Source organism: Oncorhynchus kisutch, linkage group LG20 (assembly GCF_002021735.2).
Source record: "Oncorhynchus kisutch isolate 150728-3 linkage group LG20, Okis_V2, whole genome shotgun sequence".
Lineage (NCBI taxonomy): Eukaryota > Metazoa > Chordata > Actinopteri > Salmoniformes > Salmonidae > Oncorhynchus > Oncorhynchus kisutch.
Window position 1 is genome coordinate 45,469,491 of NC_034193.2, and position 22,994 is coordinate 45,492,484.

The 22,994-nt window shown below is 42.7% G+C and overlaps 1 protein-coding gene across 2 annotated transcripts in view; it reads right to left on the bottom strand.

The window, feature by feature from the left end:
- LOC109865958 (ubiquitin carboxyl-terminal hydrolase 43) overlaps positions 1-22,055 on the bottom strand; it is a 120,620-nt gene extending 98,565 nt beyond the window's left edge. Inside the window, exons 1-2 of one of the 2 annotated variants that reach the window (XM_020454473.2) lie at positions 21,036-22,055; positions 3,346-3,498 (exon numbers count right to left, since the gene is read on the bottom strand). In XM_020454473.2, coding sequence (XP_020310062.2) covers positions 3,346-3,498; positions 21,036-21,671 — 789 coding nt within the window. In that variant the 5' untranslated portion in view covers positions 21,672-22,055. The remainder of the gene's footprint in view (positions 1-3,345; positions 3,499-21,035) is intronic. The other variant, XM_031799461.1, reaches the window with a different exon arrangement.
- Positions 22,056-22,994: the final 939 nt, after the last annotated feature.

Here is a 22,994-nt window from a genome sequence, read left to right on the forward strand (position 1 = left end):
GCTTTGCACAATCTTGGCATTCTCTCAACCAGCTTCACCTTGAAGGAGTTCCCACATATGCTGAGCACTTATGGCTGCTTTTCCTTCACTCTGCAGTCCAACTCATCCCAAACCATCTCAATTGGGTTGAGGTCGGGTGATTGTGGAGGCCAGGTCATCTGATGCAGCACTCCATCACTCTCCTTCATGGTCAAATAGCCCTTACACAACTTGGAGGGGTGTTGGGTCATTGTCTTGTTGGGAAAAAAATGTCCCACTAAGCGCAAATCAGATGGGATGGCGTATATCACTGCAGAATGCTGTGTAGTCATGCTGGTTAAGTATGCCTTGAATTCTAAATAAATCACAGACAGTGTTACCAGCAAAGCACCCCCAAACCATCACACCTCCTCCTCCATGCTTCACGGTGGGAATCACACATGCGGAGATCATCCGTTCACCTACTAGTCTCACAAAGACACAGTGGTTGGAACCAAAAATCTCAAATTTGCACTCATCAGACCAAAGGACAGATTTCGACTGGTCTAATGTCCATTGCTCATGTTTCTTGACCCAAGCAAGTCTCGTCTTCTTATTGGTGTCCTTTAGTAGTTGTTTCTTTGGAGAAATTAGATCACGAAGGATCTGGAGAAGGTCTGTATGGAGGAGTGGGCCAAAATCCCTGCTGCATTGTGTGCAAACCTGGTCAAGAACTACAGGAAACGTATGATCTCTGTAATTGCAAACAAAGGTTTCTGTACCAAATATTAAGTTCTGCTTTTCTGATGTATCAAATACTTATGTCATGCAATAAAATGCAAATGAGTTACTTATAAATCATACAATGTGATTTTCTGGATTTTTGTTTTAGATTCCGTCTCTCACAGTTGAAGTGTACCTATGATAAAATATTACAGACCTCTACATGCTTTGTGAGTAGGAAAACCTGCAAAATCGGCAGTGTATCAAATACTTGTTCTCCCCACTGTATGTACACACACATATACAGTGCCTTCGGAAAGTATTCAGACCCCTTGACTTTTTCAAAATGTTGTTACGCGACAGCCTTATTCCAAATTGATTTAAAAAATGTTTCTTCTTCAAGCTACACACAATAGCCCATAATGACAAAGCAAAAACAGTTTTTTAGACAATTTTGCAAATGTATTAAATATAAAAACTGAAATAACACATTTACATAAGAATTATGACCCTTTACTCAGTACTTTGTTGAAGCACCTTTGGCAGCAATTACAGAGTCATTTTGGGTATGACGCTACAACCTTGGCACACCTGTATGTGGTGAGTTTCTCACATTCTTCTCTGCAGATCCTCTCAAGCTCTGTCAGGTTGGATGGGGAGCGTCACTGCACAGCTATTTTCAGGTCTCTCCAGAGATGTTCGATCGGGTTCAAGTCTGGGCTCTGGCTGGACCACTCAAGGACATTTAGAGACTTGTCCCGAAGCCACTCCTGCCTTGCCTTGGCTTTGTGCTTAGGGTTGTTGTACTGTTGGAAGGTGAATCTTTGCCCCAGTCTGAGGTCCTGAAGGCTCATCAAGGATCTCTCTGTACTTTGCTCCATTCATGTTTCCCTCGATTCTGACTAATCTCTCAGTCCCTGCCGCTTAAAAATAATCCCCACGGCATGATGCTGCCACCACCATGATTCACCGTGGTGCCAGGTTTCCTCCAGACGTGACGCTTGGCATTCAGGCCAAAGAGTTCAATCTTGGTTTATTCAGACCAGAGAATCTTGTTTCTCATGGTCTGAGAGTCCTTTAGGTGCCTTTTGGCAAAATCCAATCGGGCTGTCATGTGCCTTTTACTGAAGAGTGGCTTCCGTCTGGCCACTCTACCATAAACACCTGATTGGTGGAGTTCTGCAGAGATGGTTGTCCTTCTGGATGTTTATCCCATCTCCACAGAGGAACTCTGGAGCTCTGGCAAAGTGACCATTGGGTTCTTCTTCTTCCATTTAAGAATAATGGAGGCCACTGTGTTCTTGGGGATCTTCAATGCTGCAGACATTTTTTGGTACCCTTTCCCAGATCTGTGCCTCAACACAATTCCTTCGCCCTCATGGCTTGGTTCTTGCTCTGACATGCACTGTCAACTGTGGGACCTTATATAGACAGGTGCCTTTCCAAATTATGTCAAATCAATTGAATTTACCCCAGGTAAATCAAGTTGTAGAAACATCTCAAGGGTGATCAATGAAAACAGGATGCACCTGAGCTCAATTTCAAGTCTCATAGCAAAGGGTCTGAATACTTGTGTAAAACAGGTATTTCAGTTCTATTTTTAATAAATATGCAAAAATGTCTAAATACCTGTTTCTGCTTTGTCAATATGGGGTATTGTGTGTAGATTGATGAGACAATTTGTTTTTAAATGTGGAAAAAATCAAGGGGCCTGAATACTTTCAGAATGCACTGTGTGTATATGTATATATATATATTAATATATATATACACACATATATATATATAAAGATATTTAATAGTCATCTTGGCCGGTGTCGGACACATGAAAGGACCAGGAATTCGCTTTGTTGTCATTGAGACAAGCTCTTCATATTGAGTCTCTATTGTATCTCTTGAGAAGAGAAATATGCACTCACGGGAACCTCAGAGCTGTTTTGCTCTACTTCACTAGGAATAACCTGGTTAGGTCGTGAGCAAATCCAAGGCTTACAATATGACTCAATTGAATGCAAAAAAATACATGTTGATACATGCTAACCAAGTTCAATCTCAAGTTTGCTTATTAGTCCAGTGTTTCTCCTATATTCATTTAGCAAAGGTGGCACAACGGTGGCCCTAGCAGTAGCAATCTCTCGTCCCAACGGCCCCACCCTACACTATGCACGTGTGTGTGTACGTGTCCCGCTCTAAAGTAAGTTAGTCGATGAGCAAGGCAAGACGTGTGTGCTCATGAGTGGGACACAGGTGATATGATGACTCAAGCCTCTGCAACTCTTCCACCTGAATAAGGAGCTATTATCGGTCTCTGGAACTGTACCTCTGCTCTCACACAGCTGAGACTGATGACGCTGCTACTGTAGAATGCAGAGAGCTCTTTGCATTTCGGATTGCATCCACAGTTGGATAACATAGTACTACCATCAACAAAAAACCTTACCTCAGCTAAGTTGTTGGCTACAGTATATCTATAATGTGTCATGAGTCAGGACCGATCGATCACAATAGTGATCATTCTTTTTCAAGATGTTTCAGTTTGGTGACAGGTGTTCTTATGTTGAGATGTCAACACAAGACAATGTCTATGATACCTGAATGTCTTTGGGTCTCATGACGACAGATAAACACATCTAAACTTTGTGACAGTGTTTGGTCTGCTCCTACCTTTCCGTTGGCTTTGGTCTTGCTGCTGCTGTGGTTGTTGTTGGTGGTGGGGTTGGCATCCTCATGGACGCGGTCCAGGAGCCAGAGCAGGAACTCCAGGGCATCGTGCTGAGAGTTCCCCCTGAACTGAGAGCCGTACTTGGACACAATACTCTGGGGACAGACAGGGAGGAGGAAATCAGATGAGGACATTACAAAAGACAGAAAAAGACTTTCCAACAAACTACAGTAGAAGCTCAAAGATATTAACCTACAGGCTGACCGGTCAACCAAACAGGGAATATCGAACACGGTCAAAAAATGATGTAGGCTATGTAGTCTGTTGGCTAAATACTCTGAGGAAAGACCAGGAGGAAGAGATTAGATACGGACAAGAAAATAAATATCAGTTAGGTTTCCAGCAAAGTCCTTTAAATCTTCCGACAAAATACATGAGCTGAGAGTTTCAAAGAAACTACTGTTCAGAGTATTTATTTTTAGGAAAAGTTGTCTGGTGGTAAGTAAACAGCGTCTTTCGACAGTGTATTCAATCAGCTCCCCTTAGGCTCGGGGAGTAACTGATAACCTGTAATCAGTTACATGTTATTTGATCACAGAGAAAATGTCAGGGGTTCTTAAACTTTTGCACACAGGCCCCCCATTACCACAAAATCTATGGGCTAAAAAACCAAGCTAGAAAAACATTAGCTGACATGGGCTAGTTGAACTGGACATTTCTGACAAGTTATAAATAGCTCTCTAAGGTATGCAAAGACTAATATGAACAGAAGAAAACTGATGATGCACTGCCCAATTTCTAAATTGCACCTATTACAACTTTCAGGAGTAAGTTGAAAGCCAGACTGAGTTCCTTAAAAATATACTTTTCTAAACAACGACCCCCCCCCCCAGGCAGCACCACTGAGTTACGTTACCAGAAAAAATATTGTCATCAGATTACAGACACTTCTTGGATTACTTTTAAATTCAGAAAGTATGTTTGCGGAAATATACACTACATCACCAAAAGTATTTGGACACACCTTCAAATTAGTAGATTTGACTATTTCAGATACGCCTGTTGCTGACAGGTGTACAAAATCAAGCACACAACCATTGGCAGTAGAATGGCCTTTACTGAAGAGCTCAGTGACTTTCAAAGTGAAACAGTCATAGGATGCCACCTTTCCAACAAGTCAGTTCGTCAAATATCTGCCATGCTAGAGCTGCCCCGGTCAACTGTAAGTGCTGTATTGTGACGTGGAAATGTCTAGGAGCAACAGCGGCTCAGCCGCGAAGTGGTAGGCCACACAAGTTCACAGAATGGGACCTCTGAGTGCTGAAGCTCGTAGCTTGTAAAAATTGTCTGCCCTCGGTTGCAACACTCACTACCGAGTTCCAAACTGCCTCTGGAAGCAACGTCAGCACAAGAACGGTTCGTAGGGAGCTTCATGAAATGGGTTTCCATGGCCGGGCAGCCGCACACAAGCATAAGATCACAATGCGCAATGCCAAGTGTCGACTGGAGTGGTGTAAAGCTTGCCACCATTGGACTCTGGAGCAGAGCAAATGCATTCTCTAGAGTGATGAGTAAAGCTTCTCCATCTGGCAGTCCGACGGAGGAATCTGGGTTTGGCAGATGCCAGGAGAACGCTACCTGCCCGAATGTATAGTGCCAAGTGTAAAGTTTGGTGGAGGAGGACTAATGGTCTGGGGCTGTTATTCAATTTTCTCTTGGCCCCTTAGTTCCAGTGAAGGGAAATCTTAACTCTACAGCATACAATGACATTCTAAACGATTATGTGCTTCCAACTTTGCGGCAACAGTTTGGGGAAGGCCCTTTCCTGTTTCAAAGCGAGGTCCATACAGAAATGGTTTGTCGAGATTGGTGTGGAAGAACTTGACTGGCCTGCACAGAACCCTGACCTAAACCCATCAAACACCTATGGGATGAATTGAAATGCCTACTGCGAGCCAGACCTAATCGCCCAACATCAGTGCCCAACCTCACTAATGCTCTTGAGGCTGAATGGAAGCAAGTTCCCGCAGCAATGTTCCAACATCTAGTGGAAAGCTTACTCAGAAGAATGGAGGCTGTTACAGCAGAACAGGGGGCCCCGACTCCATATTAATGCCCATGATTTCGGAATGAGATGTTAGGTGAGCAGGTGTCCACATAGTTTTGGTCATGTAGTATATATTATGACACCTTTCTGTTTTCTCAATGACATAACATTTTGCATTGAAAATGTGGAAAGTTAAAGTTTGTTTCACCTGAGCGAGTCTGACCAGAGTCAGAGACCACTATGTCTACGATGACACACCAAATGCATTTGATTGATAATTGTTGTCTTGTTCTAATGCCTCTTTTTTTGTATTTTTTTATTTAACCTTTATTTAACCAGGTAGGCTAGTTGAGAACAAGTTCTCATTTGCAACTGCGACCTGGCCAAGATAAAGCATAGCAGTTTGACACATACAACAACAGAGTTACACATGGAATGAACAAAACATACTGTCAATAATACAGTATAAAAAAAAGAAAACAAAGTCTATATACAGTGAGTGCAAATAAGGTCAAATAAGGGAGTTAAGGCAATAAATAGGCCACGGTGGCGAAGTAATTACAATATGGCAATTAAACACTGGAATGGTAGATGTGCAAAAGATGGATGTGCAAGTAGAGATACTGTGGTGCAAAAGGAGCAAAATAAATAAATACAGTATGGGAATGAGGTAGATAGATGGGCTGTATACAGATGGGCTGTATACAGATGGGCTATGAACAGGTGCAGTGATCTGTGAGCTGCTTTGACAGCTGGTTCTTAAAGCTAGTGAGGGAGATGGGAATCTCCAGCTTCAGTGATTTTGGCAGTTCGTTCCAGTCAGTGGCAGCAGAGAACGGGAAGGAAAGGCGACCAAAGGAGGAATTGGCTTTGGGGGTGACCAGTGAGATATACCTGCTGGAGCATGTGCTACGAGTGGGTGCTGCTATGGTGACCAGCGAGCTGAGATAGGGCGGGGCTTTACCTAGCAGAGACTTGTAGATAACCTGTAGCCAGTGGGTTTAGCGACGAGTATGAAGCGAGGGCCAGCCAACGAGAGCGTACATGTCGCAGTGGTGGGTAGTATATGGGGCTTTGGTGATAAAACGGATGGCACTGTGATAGGCTACATCCAGTTTGTAGAGTGTTGGAGGCTATTTTATAGATGACATCGCCGAAGTCAAGGATCGGTAGGATAGTCAGTTTTACGAGGGTATGTTTGGCAGCATGAGATTAGATTTAATTTGATTGGAGATGCTTAATGTTAGTCTGGAAGGAGAGTTTACAGCCTAGCCAGACACCTAGGTATTTGTAGTTGTCCACGTAATCTAAGTCAGAGCCGTCCAGAGTAGTGATGTTGGTTGGGCGGGCAGGTGCGGGCAATGATCGGTTGAATAGCATGCATTTAGTTTTATTTGCGTTTAAGAGCAGTTGGAGGCCACGGGAGGAGAGTTGTATGGCATTGAAGCTCGTCGGGAGGTTGGTTAACACAGTGTCCAAAGAAGGGCCAGAAGTATACAGAATGGTGTCGTCTGCGTAGAGGTGGATTCGAGAATCACCAGCAGCAAGAGCTCTTGCTGCTGGTGATTACGTTACCGAGTTTGGGCAATCCAAAAGTTACGTTACTGATTACAATTTTGGATTACTAACTAGTAACTGTGATATTTAGAAAGTAATCTACCCAACCCTGGCTCTCCTTGAGACAGTGACGGGCGTAGCTAATAACAACACCATCATGACATCCAGGTGGCTACTTTCCATTCCCACCGGCCATTTCTCGCTCTCCCTCTCTCCTTCTCTCTTCTCCCCCCATCCACTCTCTCCGTTCTTCCCTCCGCCCTCTGAGTAACAAAGCCCGATCCCAGACGCTCCTCCACCCTTCATAAAAAATTGCTGCATCACACCGCCAGTGTTCTAAATATAAACATGGGAGAGGATGTGAGGCCCCCTACCTCCCTACTACCTGAGATGGACCACTAATGAGCTTAATCATTATGAAGGGGGCCCTCCGAGGGAATAGGCATGTTGACTGTGGCTGTATCTGAAATGGCATCCTATTCCCTATGTAGTGCACTACTTTTGACAAGGGTTCTGGTCAAAAGTAGTGCACTATATAGGGAATAGCGTGCCATTTTGGACACAACCCTTTTCACTAATCCTAGTCACTCTCTCTGCCTATCAAAGGACAGTGCAGTTATGTTATGTTGCTACCCCAGAAAGGGTAAAAGGGAAAGGGGGAAACAGAAACGGAGGTGGCGGAGAGAGTGGTGGGGACAGCAACCGATGTGTCCAAGGTTACCGTGGGCCCGCTGTGTCTGGGAAGCAGAAACCTGATGACATCACAGAGCTGTGATGGCTTCATTAGGACAGAGGGTTGAGAGAAGGAGGGCTTGGAGAGAGGGGTTATGTTCTGCTGTGTGCACACATTTTGTTGCGTTGACGTCCAGAGGTGATCCTGCTACTATGGCATGTTAATGGGTCTGCACAGCAGCACTGTTGCTAAGTAAGTAAGGACCCCATCGCATCCTTCAAAAACAGATTGCACTTTTCGTTCAAAGGAATTCCCCTTGATATCTGCATAGACATATCAACATGGTCTTTACTTTTCACACCCACCCTATGCCTGAGAGGAGATAGAGGCGTAATCCCACCAAAGTAGTACGAATAACATTCTCCAACATGTTGAGGCCTGTTTCAGTAAGCCTGTATCAGCCTCCATTTATCACCATCATCATAACCAACCAAATCACAGACATACAGCTCAGACACCTGACACTAACATTTAATGACTGGCCATGAAGGTGCCAAAACAAACATGATATACTGTGTTTCTGTCCCCACGGGGAGCATGGGAATAATAATCCAGGCTATTTGGTAATCATTGAAGGGATTTGAGAGAGCCTGGGTGTAAAATGTGTTGGTTGGGACATTTTGAATCGGATTACTATGTCAAGAAGTAGAATGTCAAATGTGTTTTACACATAGTTTGTTGGATTGAATGATTTATGACTTTGTGTGTGTGTGTCACTGTGTGACAGCTGAAGATGCCAGACCATATTTGCTCCCCTCTTTAAAAGCTGTTTGTACTCCTCAGCTGTCTTTAGGGCACTGCTGGTCTCCATGGTGAAGATGCATCTTATTCCATAACCACTGTAAACATAGGCAGACTACACGGTCCTACAGTGCACTCTCCTCCCGCCATGTCATGGTGCCTTGCAAGTTACTTCTTACTAGAGAGGTGAGGCAAACATTTGCTGGAGGGTGAGACTAGAGACAGATAGAAAGACAGAAACAATTGCAAACACTCAAAATACATTTGAGGGTGACCTAACCTAGCCTCTTAAATAAACACAGGTACACCATTAACCTGCAGTCTCCAGGGGCAGTTGACAAAGTCGCCCTCTCTCATCCTCTCACATCTAAGAAGAGGTTGAGACCCCGACACTCAGGTAATAACATTACACCACACATACACACTCACACACACACCACGCCTGCCCTGGCATCCAAGACAGTGAGCTGGAGAGTGTTTGACTTTCCCCTCTTTAGCGTTGGTCTCACAAGTACCCCACATCACCTTCAGTGTAAACAGCTAGGTATAAGGAGAGCTCCATCGGGACTAGGAATGTGCCATACATTAACAAAATGACCCCTCTCCTTCCAATACACATCTACACGGTCACCCCAACTCACCTCACCCCAACCTGGCCTGTCAAATGGACCTTGTTAGATTCCACAATGACACTCTGGGAGGGAGAACCATGAGGAATTATGACATTACATAAGCTTTAGAGGTTGTGATGTTGACCCACACAAGCAAGAGCTTGGGCACACACACACACACAAGAGTAGATGTTGCTGCATAGTGGGAATGAGGCTGGACGGTATCCATCAACATCATTTCTGGCACCTCCATTCCTTTTACATTTTTCTACAGCAGCCTTGTGTTGCTGGTTGGCGATCCTCTCCTCCGATGACCAAGCAGACACTGACGTGTCATCACTTAATTCCTCTCCTGCCCTGCCTCTCCTTCCATTCCCTCCACTCAATAAAGCCTCCCCCTTCTGCTCCCTCTTTTCCCCCATACTCTACCTCCCTCGTTCCCTCTCCCATTTTCACCATTCTTTCCACTCATCAATCTCAGCTGAGCTCCAGACGACCCAGCCTCCCCCCGTTTCTCCCCTGGAGAGAAACACAAACCTTGGCCCACCGCAGTCCCAGCCACCAAGCAAATGCTCTTGCCTGTCTCCTGGCTCCCCACGCTAGACGCCCCCGTCTGAGTTTTTTTAAGCCTAAAACTCTTTGATCCTGATTAATCTGAGTTATACTGTATCTGAATTCACCCCAAAAAATATATATGATGGCAGAGGACGTACTAGTTTGGATGCTAGACTTCATGTATTCACCTCCAAAAGAATGAAAACCACTATTTATTATGGCAAGACAACATAAGATTTTGGATGCAAGGCTCTCCAAGATTTCATTTCCTCAATATTCTCGGTAACATAACATGAAATTCTCCTCCAGATATGCTGCCAGTGTGTCGAGAGAGTAAAGCCCAAAGCCTTTGCCTTGTCTCCGCGACGATGACCCTAATGTGGGATTTACTACCATCAAGAATAGAGAAGGAAACAAAGGATGAATTGCGATTGGTCATAATCATCTTTGAGTGGTTTACAGCCTGGGAAAGGCTCTCTGTTAACACTACTGTAATGGAGAACTTTAAACTCCTATAGTTGCATCCCAAATGGTACCGTACTTGCAGTAAACTTGCAGTAAATGTGCAATTGTTTGGGAAGAACGAGGGTCTGAGCTGTTACTGTATCCTAATGGTACAATCACTAGTACATATTTGTGGTGGCCAAACAGCAGCCCTACCACGTAATTTACAATAAAGCTGAACAATGGAGTAAAATAACCTCATTATTTGGGATATGGTAGGGTAAGACAGTTGTACTAAGCTCATGAGGCATTTGTGTTGTATTCTTCAAGAATCAATGGGTGTTCTGTATATCATTAATTAAAATGACCACTGAACAGCTGTAAATATTGCAGATTGCTCCTTTAACGGTTTCTGTGCCATTCTCTTCACTATGATAAAGTGGGGAGTAATGTCGTTCCAGCCACCTTCTACGTGATTGGGTGGTCTTACAGCCTAGCGTAGTTGAAATTGAACCTAGACCATTAATCATGGTGTTGAATACATCCATCAGAAATTTGCTCAAATTGCAGTACTTACATTGCCATATCATTGCCATATTTCTCACTGTGTTTTCCATTATATCAGAGCTTTTCGGGTAAAATTAAATTGTAATGCCATGACAATTTCTGAGTAGAGAGAGAGAGAGAGAGAGAGACTGTGTGTGTGAGTACCGTAGCTCTTGAAAGAAAGCAGAGAGAGGAAAACACAAACACTGCATCTCTGCCTGTGCTCCAAAACAACCAACATGACACCCACTCACACCCACCACCGCCTACACAGGAGTCATGGAAGAACATGATACAACCACCACCTCCAGACTCAGCAAGGATAGTGAGGGAAGGGAAAAGCTCGCAGAGACAATTTTTATCCTCACACAGTCACTGTTGAACTTGTTCTCCAGGCCAATGCCTCTGACTAGTGCTCTTTAAAAGCACACTGACATTGACAAAAACAATTAGCTGTCAAAGAACCACTGTGCAGAATCCTTCCTCATCACAAACTAGTACCATTCATACAGGGGACAGGAGTAAATGGATGGGTGGGTGTTCTCCTGTCTTTCACCAACACGATTTCTTGTTTGTTTTGGAGCTCACTGCTGCACTCTCCATACGCACCAGTGGAGCTTGCTCAGTAGGGGGTCTCCACCTTTCCCAGGCTAAATGCACTGGGCTGCACTGCTACAGCAGTAAACAACCTCATCTCACCCATAGAGGACCAACAGATAGAAATCAGTATATTGTTCAAGTCAAAGCCATCCGTACAACTTTTTTTAAATTTTTTAACCTTTATTTAACCAGGAAAGGCTCATTGAGATTCAAATCTCTTTTTCAAGAGCACCCTGGCCAAGATAGGCAGCACCAAGTCATTACAAAAAAAGTACAGACAGACAACATGAAAAACTACAAGTAATCTAGTAAAAACCATTGAATTCACAAGAGTATAAAACAGCAAATTAAAAACATTGACATGTCAGGGAATCAGCCTCAAAATCCTTCATCAGTGATTTAAAAACACCAATCGGGACAAGTTCTTACAGTTTAAAAGTATTTTGTAAGGTGTTCCAAGACGATGGCGCAGAGTACATAAAAGCCCTTTTACCAAATTCAGTTCGGACATCTGGAACAGTTAGCAGGACAAAGTCCAGCGAACGAACAGAGTACCCACCACATTTCTGAACAATAAAAATGCACAAATAAAAAGGTAGTAAACCCAAAATGGCTTTGTAAATAAAAGTATACCAGTGACTGAGCCTACGAGTGACTAGAGAAGGCCAGCAACCCTGGTGTACAAAGTGCAGTGGTGCGTAAGGGTTTTGTAGTTTAAAATAAATCTCAAAGTGCCATGGTAAAGAGTGTCAATTGATCTCAAAAAATGCTTTGTAAGTTGTTGAATATGCAATTTAAAAGAGAGGCCGTCATCAATTAAAATTCCAAGATATTTATATGAGGTTACAACCTCAATCTCCTTGCCGTGACAGGTAGTAATAGGTGAAAGGTTCAGAGGTCTATTTCTTGCATTAGAAAACACCATTAGTTTAGTTTTGTGAGTATTGAGGATAAGCTTCAATTGACACAAGGTATGTTGAACAGTATAAAAAGCAGTTTGCATGTTCTGGAAAGATTTTGTAAGAGATGAGGCACAACAGTAAATAACAGTATCATCAGCATAAAAATGAAGTTGTGCATTTTGGACATTTTTGTCTAAATCATTTATATAAATAGTGAATGAGAGAGGACCAAGTACAGAGCCTTGGGGCACACCATTCAAGACAGACAATTTAACAGACATAAGCACCTCAAATCAACTGCAGTGAGAGGAGGGAATGAATGAGAATGAATGAGGGAATACCTATACCCAAGGGCAATTGATTATTCAATAGATCTGAGTACTAATTTCGAGAGACTGCACACAAAACTTAACATATAAACTTCAAAAAGTATCTCACTTGGCCCTACCTGTTCTGAAGCTTATGAAATCCTTCACCTCAAAGTCCTCTATCTTTGCATCGCAGTTCGATTTCCACAAATTACTGCTGGAAGCATAATTAGCTTAAAGCCTATTAGCCGAACCAAATCAAAATGTCCTAATACAGAATTCTGGTACCATCTATATTTGCAGCATAGGTCCAAAGGCAAATGAGAGTGAGCAATGTCATTCATCCAGGCCCTGGGGTATTAGCTTTGGGCACTGTGCCCCTGGAGGACCAGCCACAGGTGTCCCTGTGGGGCCAGACCATAGACATACAGTTGAAGTCGGAAGTTTACATACACGTAGGTTGGAGTCATTAAAACTCGTTTTGCAACCACTCCATAAATTTCATGTTAACAAACTATAGTTTTGGCAAGTCAGTCAGGACATCTACTTTGTGCATGACACAAGTAATTTTTCCAACAATTGTTAACAGACAGATTATTTCACTTATAATTCACTGTATCACAATTCCAGTGGGTCAGAAGTTTACATACACTAAGTTGACTGGGCCTTTAAACGGCTTGGAAAATTCCAGAAGATTATGTCATGGCTTTAGAAGCATCTGATAGGCTAATTGACATCATTTGAGTATTTCAAGGCCTACCTTCAAACTCAGTGCCTCTTTGCTTGACATCATGGGAAAATCAAAAGAAATCAGCCAAGACCACATCATTTTTTTTGTTATTGATCTCCACAAGTCCAATTTCCAAATGCCTGAAGGTACCACGTTCATCTGTACAAACAATGTACACAAGTATAAACACCATGGGACCACGCAGCCATCATACCGCTCAGGAAGGAGACATGTTCTGTCTTCTAGAGATGAACATACTTTGGTGCGAAAAGTGCAAATCAATTCCAGAACAACAGCAAAGGACCTTGTGAATATGCTGGAGGAAACAGGTACAAAAGTATCTATATCCACAGTAAAACAAGTCCTATTTTGACCTAACCTGAAAGGCCACTCAGCAAGGAAGAAGCCACTGCTCCAAAACCGCCATAAAAAGCCAGACTACGGTTTGCAACTGCACATGGGGACAAAGATCATACTTTTTGGAGAAATGTCCTCTGGTCTGATGAAACAAAAATAGAACTGTTTGGCCATAATGACCATCATTATGTTTGGAGGAAAAAGGGGGAGGCTTGCAAGCCGAACAACACCATCCCAACCGTGAAGCACGGGTGTGGCAGCATCATGTTGTGGGTGTGGTTTGCTGCAGGAGGGACTGGTGCACTTCACAAAATAAATGGCATCACGAGTAGAGGTCGACCGATTAATCGGAATGGCTGATTAATTGGGGCCGATTTCAAGTTTTCATAACAGTCGGTAATCTGCATTTTTGGACACCGATCATGGCCGGTTACATTGCACTCCATGAGGAGACTGCGTGGCAGGCTGACTACCTGTTATGCGAGTGCAGCAAGGAGCCACGGTAAGGTGCTAGCTAGCCTTAAACATATCTTATAAAAAACAATCAATCTTAACATAATCACTAGTTAACTACACATGGTTGATGATATTACTAGTTAATATAGCTTGCCCTGCAACATATAATCGATGCGGTGCCTGTTAATTTATCATTGAATCACAGCCTACTTCGCCAAACGAGTGATTTAACAAGCACATTCATGAAAAAAGCACTGTCGTTGTCACGTTCTGACCATAGTTCTGTTAGTTTATTCTTTGTTTTAGTATGGTCAGGGTGTGAGTTGGGGTAGGCAGTCTATGCTTGTTTTTCTATGTTGGTTTTTGTGTTCGGCCTAGTATGGTTCTCAATCAGAGGCAGGTGTCGTTAGTTGTCTCTGATTGAGAATCATACTTAGGTAGCCTGGGTTTCACTTTTGGTTTGTGGGTGTTTGTTTCCGTGTGAGTGTTTGGGCCACACGGTACTGTTTCGGTTTTGTATATTTCACAGCACTTTCCTGCATTTGCTAGCAGCAAATACTTCAAGCATTGCGCTGTTTATGACTTCAAGCCTATCAACTCCCGAGATTAGGCTGGCAATACTAAAGTACCTATTTGAACATCCAATAGTTAAAGGTGAAATATTAAATACAAATGGTATAGAGAGAAATAGTCCTATAATAACTACATCCTAAAACTTCTTACCTGGGAATATTGAAGACTCATGTTAAAAGTAACCACCAGCTTTCATATGTTCTCATGTTCTGAGCAAGGAACTTAAACGTTAGCTTTTTTACATGGAACATATTGCACTTTTACTTTCTTTGTGATAACATGCGTCTTGGTGAGAGGTGTAGGAGTCAGGCGCAGGAGAGCAGGGATGTCTGAGAAGCGTGTTTAATAATATAGTCCACCAATACAAAACGGCACAGAAATCCCAAAACTACGCTCTCGAATACTCAGAAACTCGTGCAAACGCACGGAGGAACAAACACAGTTCCGACACTTTACATACACATGCGTAATAGCGAAAAAACAACAAACATCAAATACAATCGAGCGCAATACACACAAGTCTAATCCTGCACGAATTACGGCAGGTAACAAGAAATCAAAGCAATTGAACACCAGGTGTGAAAAGGAACACAGACAAAACAACCAGAAAAAGAAAAAGGGATCGGTAGTGGCTAGTATACCGGCGACGCCGAGCGCTGCCCGAACAGGGAGAGGAGTCACCTTCGGTAGAGTCGTGACATTCTTCTCCAACACTTTGTTTGCATTATTTAAACCAAATTGAACATGTTTCATTATTTATTTGAGACTAAATTGATTTTATTGATGTAATATACTAAGTTAAAATAAAAGTGTTCATTGTTCATTCAGTATTGTTGTAATTGTCATTAATACAAACATATATATAAAAATAAAAATCGGCCGATTGATCGGTATCGGCTTTAGTTGGTCCTCCAATAATCGGTATCGGCTTTGAAAAATCATAATCGGTCGACCTCTAATCACGAGGAAGGAAAATTATGTGGATATATTGAAGCAACATCACAAGACATCAGTCAGGAAGTTAAAGCTTGGTCGCAAATGGGTCTTCCAAATGGACAATGACCCCAAGCATACTTCCAAAGTTGTGGCAAAACGGCTTAAGGACAACAAAGTCAAGTTATTAGAGTGGCATCACAAAGCCCTGACCTCAATCCCATAGACAATTTGTGGGCAGAAACTAAAAAAGTGTGTGCGAGCAAGGAGGCCTACAAACCTGACTCAGTTACACCAGCTCTGTCAGGAGGAATGGGACAAAATTCACCCAACTTATTGTGGGAAGCTTGTGGAAGGCTACCCGAACCGTTTGACCCATGTTAAACAATTTAAAGGCAATGCTACCAAATACTAATTGAGTGTATGTAAACGTCTGACCCACTGGGAATGTGATGAAAGACATTATTCTGACATTTCACATTCTTAAAATAAAGTGGTGATCCTAACTGACCTAAGACACATTTTTACTCGGATTAAATGTCAGGAATTGTGAAAAACTGAGTTTAAATGTATTTGGCTAAGGTGTATGCAAACTTCCGACTTCAACTGTAAATATTCATACATCATCAGGCCAGACAGACACCTGCGCAGACTCAGCCGTCTGGTATCCTGGCAGTCCCTGACCACAGTGTTGACTTGGTCTGGCTCACTCTCATCAGCATTCGGGAAAACTCAGTGCACCACCCCTACATGTGAAGTACCGCTCCCTTCCAACCAGTAAGGACATCCAGGGAATGCAGACCACCCACCTCACCTAAGTTTGTTGCAGGTGGGAGCCACAGGGCACACACACAGCATGCTTATTAGTTAGAAAATGTGCCCTGATGTGTGGTCAATGGTCATTAGGCAATAGGCATTGACACATGGTTTGGACCATGTTTGTGTGGGGGGAAAAGAAAAAGAGAACCCGAATTTCGACATTAATCCAAACATATGGGAGTTTTGACACTGCCTGTACTGCTAGTACATGTCTCACCTGTTTTGACCGTTGCCACAGGGTCCTCCCCTGAAATGCTACCTGTCTGCTTACACAGAAATAGGACGTGAGAACTGTTGAGTCGGTTCTGACTAGAGGGAGTACAGATACGACCGGGAATGACTTTTTCGTAGCAGGTTAAGAGAGGAATTGAGTGGCAGGTTAATTAAGATAATTAACGTGGCAGGTTAGGAGACTTACTGTAGGTTAAGGTTAGGAAACGGTTTCGGCGTAGGGTTAGTTAAAATGCCTCCGATCTTAGCTGTACTCCCTCCAGTCACAACCCACTAGGCACACCACGTCATTTCAGTGTGGAAATGTGGGTAAAATTTGGTTGAGAGGTTGATCAATAAGATTTCAACTTTTATTCACTCATTCATAAAAACAGCCAGAAGTTTGTTGAATTCCCAATGTGTTATCACTATGCTTTCAGCCATCTAAAAGCACAACCAAATTCCATTGGAAAAACAATGTCTTTATTTTTGGTTTAGTTGTAATTTAAATGTGTTATCGCTGCTGCTTTCAAGCATTTAAAAGCACAACAAAGTTCAAATGGGAATACCATGTCAGATATTTTGGATTTATACAACAACTTAATGTGTTATTACTGTGCTTCATCTAAAACCACAGACCAATTTTTCTTTTGTTCACCTTTATTTAACCAGGTAGAACAAGTTCTCATTTGCAACTGCGTCCTGGCCAAGATAAAGCGTAGCAATTCGACACATACAACAACACAGAGTTACACATGGAATAAACAAAACATACAGTCAATAATACAGTAGAACAAAAGAAAACAAAAAATCTATATACAGTGAGTGCAAATGAGGTAAGTTAAGGAAATAAATAGGCCATGGTGGCGAAGTAATTACAATATAGCAATTAAACACTGGAATGGTAGATCGGCAGAAGATGAATGTGCAGGTAGAGATACTGGGGTGCAAAGGAGCAAAATAAATACAAGTATGGGGATGAGGTAGGTAATTAGATGGGCTGTTTACAGAAAAGCTAAGTACAGGTGCAGTGATCTGTAAACTGCTCTGACAGCTGGTGCTTAAAGCTAGTGAGGGAGATGTGAGTCTCCAGCTTCAGAGATTTTTGCAATTCGTTCCAGTCATGGGCAGCAGAAAACTGGAAGGAAAGACGACCAAAGGAGGAATTGGCTTTGGGGGTGACCAGTGAGATATACCTGCTGGAGAGCGTGCTACGAGTGGGTGCTGCTATGGTGACCAGTGAGCTAAGATAAGGCGGGGCTTTACCTAGCAGAGACTTGTAGATAACCTGTAGCCAGTGGGTTTGGCGACGAGTATGAAGCGAGGGCCAACCAACGAGAGCGTACAGGTCGCAATGGTGGGTAGTGTATGGGGCTTTGGTGACAAAACGGATGGCACTGTGATAGACTGCATCCAGTTTGTTGAGTAGAGTGTTGGAGGCTAATTTATAGATGACATCACCGAAGTCGAGGATTGGGGATGGTCAGTTTTACGAGGGTATGTTTGGCAGCATGAATGAAGGACGCTTTGTTGCGATATAGGAAGCTGATTCTAGATTTAATTTTGGATTGGATGCTTAATGTGAGTCTGGAAGGAGTTTACAGTCTAACCAGACACCCAGGTATTTGTAGTTGTCCACGTATTCTATGTCAGAGCCGTCCAGATTAGTGATGCTGGATGGGCGAGCAGGTGCGGGCAGCGATCGATTGAAAAGCATGCATTTAGTTTTACTTGCGTTTAATAGCAGTTGGAGGCCACGGAAGAAGAGTTGTATGGCATTGAAGCTCGTCTGCAGGTTAGTTAACACAGTGTCCAAGGAGGGGCCAGAAGTATACAGAATGGTGTCGTCTGCGTAGAGGTGGATCAGAGAATCACTAGCAGCAAGAGCAACATCATTGATGTATACAGAAAAGAGAGTCGGCCCGAGAATTGAACCCTGTGGCACACCCATAGAGACTGTCAGAGGTCCAGACAACAGGCCCTCCGATTTGACACACTGAACTCTATCAGAGAAGTAGTTGGTAAACCAGGCGAGGCAATCATTTGAGAAACGAAGGCTGTCGAGTCTGCCAATAAGAATGTGGTGATTGACAGATTCGAAAGCCTTGGCCAGGTCAATGAATACGGCTGCACAGTAATGTCTCTTATCGATGGCGGTTATGATGTCGTTTAGAACCTTGAGCGTGGCTGAGGTGCACCCATGACCAGCTCTGAAACCAGATTGCATAGCGGAGAAGGTATGGTGGGATTCGAAATGGTCAGTAATCTGTTTGTTAACTTGGCTTTCGAAGACCTTCAAAAGACAGGGTAGGATTGATATAGGTCTGTAGCAGTTTGGGTCTAGAGTGTCACCACCTTTGAAGAGGGGGATGACCGTGGCAGCTTTCCAATCTTTGGGAATCTCAGACGATACGAAAGAGAGGTTGAACAGGCTAGTAATAGGGGTTGCAACCTTTTCGGCAGATAATTTTAGAAAAAGAGGGTCCAGATTGTCTAGCCCGGCTGATTTGTAGGGGTCTAGATTTTGCAGCTCTTTCAGAACATCGGCTATCTGGATTTGGGTAAAGGAGAAAGGGTGGGGGCTTTGGCGGGTTGCTGTGGAGGGTGCCGGGCAGTTGACCGGGGTAGGGGTAGCCATGTGGAAACCATGGCCAGCCGTAGAGAAATGTTTATTGAAATTCTCAATTATAGTGGATTTATCGGTGGTGACAATGTTTCCTAGCCTCAGAGCAGTGGGCAGCTGGGAGGAGGTGCTCTTATTCTCCATGGACTTAACAGTGTCCCAGAACTTTTTTGAGTTAGTACTACAGGATGCAAATTTCTGTTTGAAAAAGCTTGCCTTAGCTTTTCTAACTGCCTGTGTATATTTGTTCCTAACTTCCCTGAAAAGTTGCATATTGGGGGGCTATTCGATGCTAATGCAGAACGCCACAGAATGTTTTTGTGCTGGTCAAGGGCAGACAGGTCTGGTGTGAACCAAGGACTATATCTATTCCTAGTTCTACATTTTTTGAATCCAATGACCTGGATTGCAGTTGAGATTACATTAAAAATGGATAGAGCAAGTGATCAATGCTGATTATTATAGCACTTGTGAAGATCTCCAGAGTCATGCGACCTCTGCATGTTATCGTAAAACATGCACACTTTCTATGATTACATAAGAAGAACATTTCTGTTACAGTAGGCTAACCTCAAAATGTCACCATTGATGTGTGACTCATTTTAAGGTTGAATAAATGTTGTTTCATTCGTAAGAGCCTTGACTTTAGGCTATCTACTGTATAACAAAAGTAATATTGAATTGTGTTCGGATGGAACTATCCAGGCAGAAGATACATCTCCTTCAAATGTTGATATTTGGTTGCGTTGCCAACCACACTATTCAATATCCAGTTTGTCTATAAATTAATAATTTATATGTTGTATTCACGTCTCCATCTCAACCCAAAGTTAAAGTTAAAGTTAAAGAATAAGACTAAATCTAATCTAACTTTAAATGCACTTTAAATCAAGTTTGACCTAATCCTATTCTTTAACTTCAATTTTTCGTTGAGATAGAGGTGAATCCAACATATTTATGATTAACTTGAAGATTACATTTGAAATCAACCAAATCTATGTATTATCTATTTTTAGTTGAACCCTGGGTTGAATTGAAACAATAGCTGTTGATGTCTTTGCAAATATATATAGGACTAAATAGTATCATTGATGATACAGTGTATGACTTATGAAGTATGTTAAAATTTCATTTACTTTGTTAAACCTACCCATTGGAATGACTTCGATAGCAACAGCAAATATATTTAGCTATTAGGAGATCTCTCAATAATCATTCCTACGATAAGTAATAGTCAGTGATATTAGACAGTGACAAATATTAAAGCTAGGCTTGGTTAAAACCCTGAATGGGAGACCAAATGAATGGCTGTAGATAAATCAACTCTCCAGCTTATTGTATTTTGCTGATTGTGGATATAACATTGAAGACCTGACATTGTTACAAATTCAACATATTTTAGCACATACAAGGTATGCCTATGTTGAAAATTGGTTACAATGATGACATAATCCTGTGGTTGAAATTTCACCCCAAATTCACCATCAAAACAGCATTGATGATTTTTTTTCAAATCCAATGTATTTTCACGTAGATTCCACGTCACAATACGTTGACAAATGATGTCGAAACAACGTTGATTCAACCAGCTTGTGCCCAGTGGAAACCTGTTGAGTCTGACCGTTGATATTGCCGCCCACACATAGACCTACTGTTATTACTATGACAAACCCTCATGTGAAAGGAACGATGTGTTCTCTTTAGTTAAATATTTATTTTGTTTTTGAATCATTCGCAAATTCCTATCCTTGTAGAATGAAATGCTGTGCTGGAAACTGTAGCCGACTCGGTGGGCACTCCGAGCTTTGAACATTTGTCATGATCAGAGTCGCACTGAAGCAGTAAATAGGTCTATAGGTGAACAAGAGCGGGTACTGTTATGGAAATGGACCCAATTAAGCCTCCAACATGAGTTGTGTTTGAAGTGTTTTTACACAAGCGACTCACCTTGAATTCCACGGACAGTTGAGGGGTATACTCAAGGGTCCAAAGCGCCCGCACCAAGGATGCCAACTGTGTGGTCACCTCACCCCTGGCAAGTTGCGCGTCCTCGTTTTTTACAATTCCGTTTACTCTCCCTTGACACAAATCAGACTTATATTGTTCCAAACCAAGGTACTCGGCCAGCAGGTCCGTATTACTGAGGCACTGAACCACCGCATTCATGAAACAAGTGTTTCCATGATTCTTCAGCCCAAGGACTCCGGGAGTTTTGTCGCCATAGCACCACGACAGCCTGTCTTTTATAGATCCATGAGAAGACAAAGTTGAGGCGCTCTTCTTCACCTTAATCTCCCTCGAGACCTGAAGTTCTTCTTTATTCAAATTCCCTGAGTTGGCACTCAACGTGCACGCGGCGCTGTCTCTGAACCCGCCATCATCATCCTCACCGTCAGGTGGCTCGACGTCGCCGAAGTGTGCCAAAGTTCCCAAAGTTTTCAGTATCCTGCTCATAAAATTCCCAACGGACTTCAACGATTTCCTTCTGAAAAGCTTCCCGGCTTTGTATTTCTTCTCTTTGCGTTTTGTAGATTTGGTTTTCATGGACTGTTTCCTTATCTTATTCTCCTTGTGGTTATCCATGGTGGTTGGTTATTTACCTGGTAACGTTAACAAGAAGTGAAAACGAAACAACTACTGAAGCAATAGACTCCTACCTGTCTGCCCTACCCCTCCTCCTCTCGAAACCACTCCGGTCTCTGCTAATAGACAATACCGAGGTTTAGGCACATGACTAAACAATGTCCCTCAGACATTCCGGTAATTCCCGCCAGGTCTCGGCGCGCCCTTGTCATACTGTTTCGCTGGTAAAATGGTGAAGCAGCGGGCACCTGTAACCAGTAACCACTGTTTAGGTGAGTTGTCTTCAACTCCATGGTCCTCGGTCGTAGTGAGGCTCAGTACTTCCTCGTCGTTTACTAGGCACATACAGCTGGCGGTCTTTCTCTCTCCCCCCCTCGCCACTCCGAGCGCTGCTGGAGTGGTTTTCTGTTTGGTGGATAGTGCGCGTTATTCCCGCCCTCCTACAATTTTAGACTATATTAAATCAAATCAATTTGTATTGGTCACATCCAATGTTTAGCGGATGTTATTGGGGGTGTAGCAAAATGCTTGTGCTTCTAGTTCCGACAGTGCAGCAATATCTAACAAGTAATATCTATCAATTTAACAACATATACCCAATACACACAAATCTAAGTAAAGGGATGGAATTAAGAACATGTAAATATATGGACAAGCCATGTCAGAGCGGCATAGACTAAGATACAGTAGAAAAGTATAGAAGGCAGTATATACATATGAGATGAGTAATGCAAAATATGAAAGGGTTCCACATTGAAGGTGGCGCACGTAGTGACAGGACTCTGAAACTGATGGATATTAGGCTTATAGGCAACTTAAACAAGCTTGCTGACACTCATTTAGTAACAGGCTTATAAGCTTCCCTTATAATTAGATGCACGATAAGGACTATTGTGTATAGTTGAATCAAAACTATTGCAAGCGTTCTGTATGCCTATATGAACAAATACGGAACCTATTTTGTATCAGCAATTCAAGGTCTGCACTGTACAGTACTCTTTCTTTCCGTTTTTACTATTATCTATATTGGCATGATGCGAGTAGGCTACGGTGCATGGTCCCAACGGAAAAAAATAATGATCTTTTGGAGGTGTGTAGGAGCCACCTACTGTTTTAGGCAGAGATTGTTCTGCGTCCTGGTGATAGGACACTAATAGACTGCACCTGCACCATCCTATCCTCTGATGGAACGCCTCATCTAATAATGCACTGTTGGAGATTTTACTGCACTGTTGGAGATATTACTGCACTGTTGGTGCGAGAAACATAAGCATTTTTTTCTGCACCTGCGATTACGTCTGCAAATCTGTGGACACGACCAAT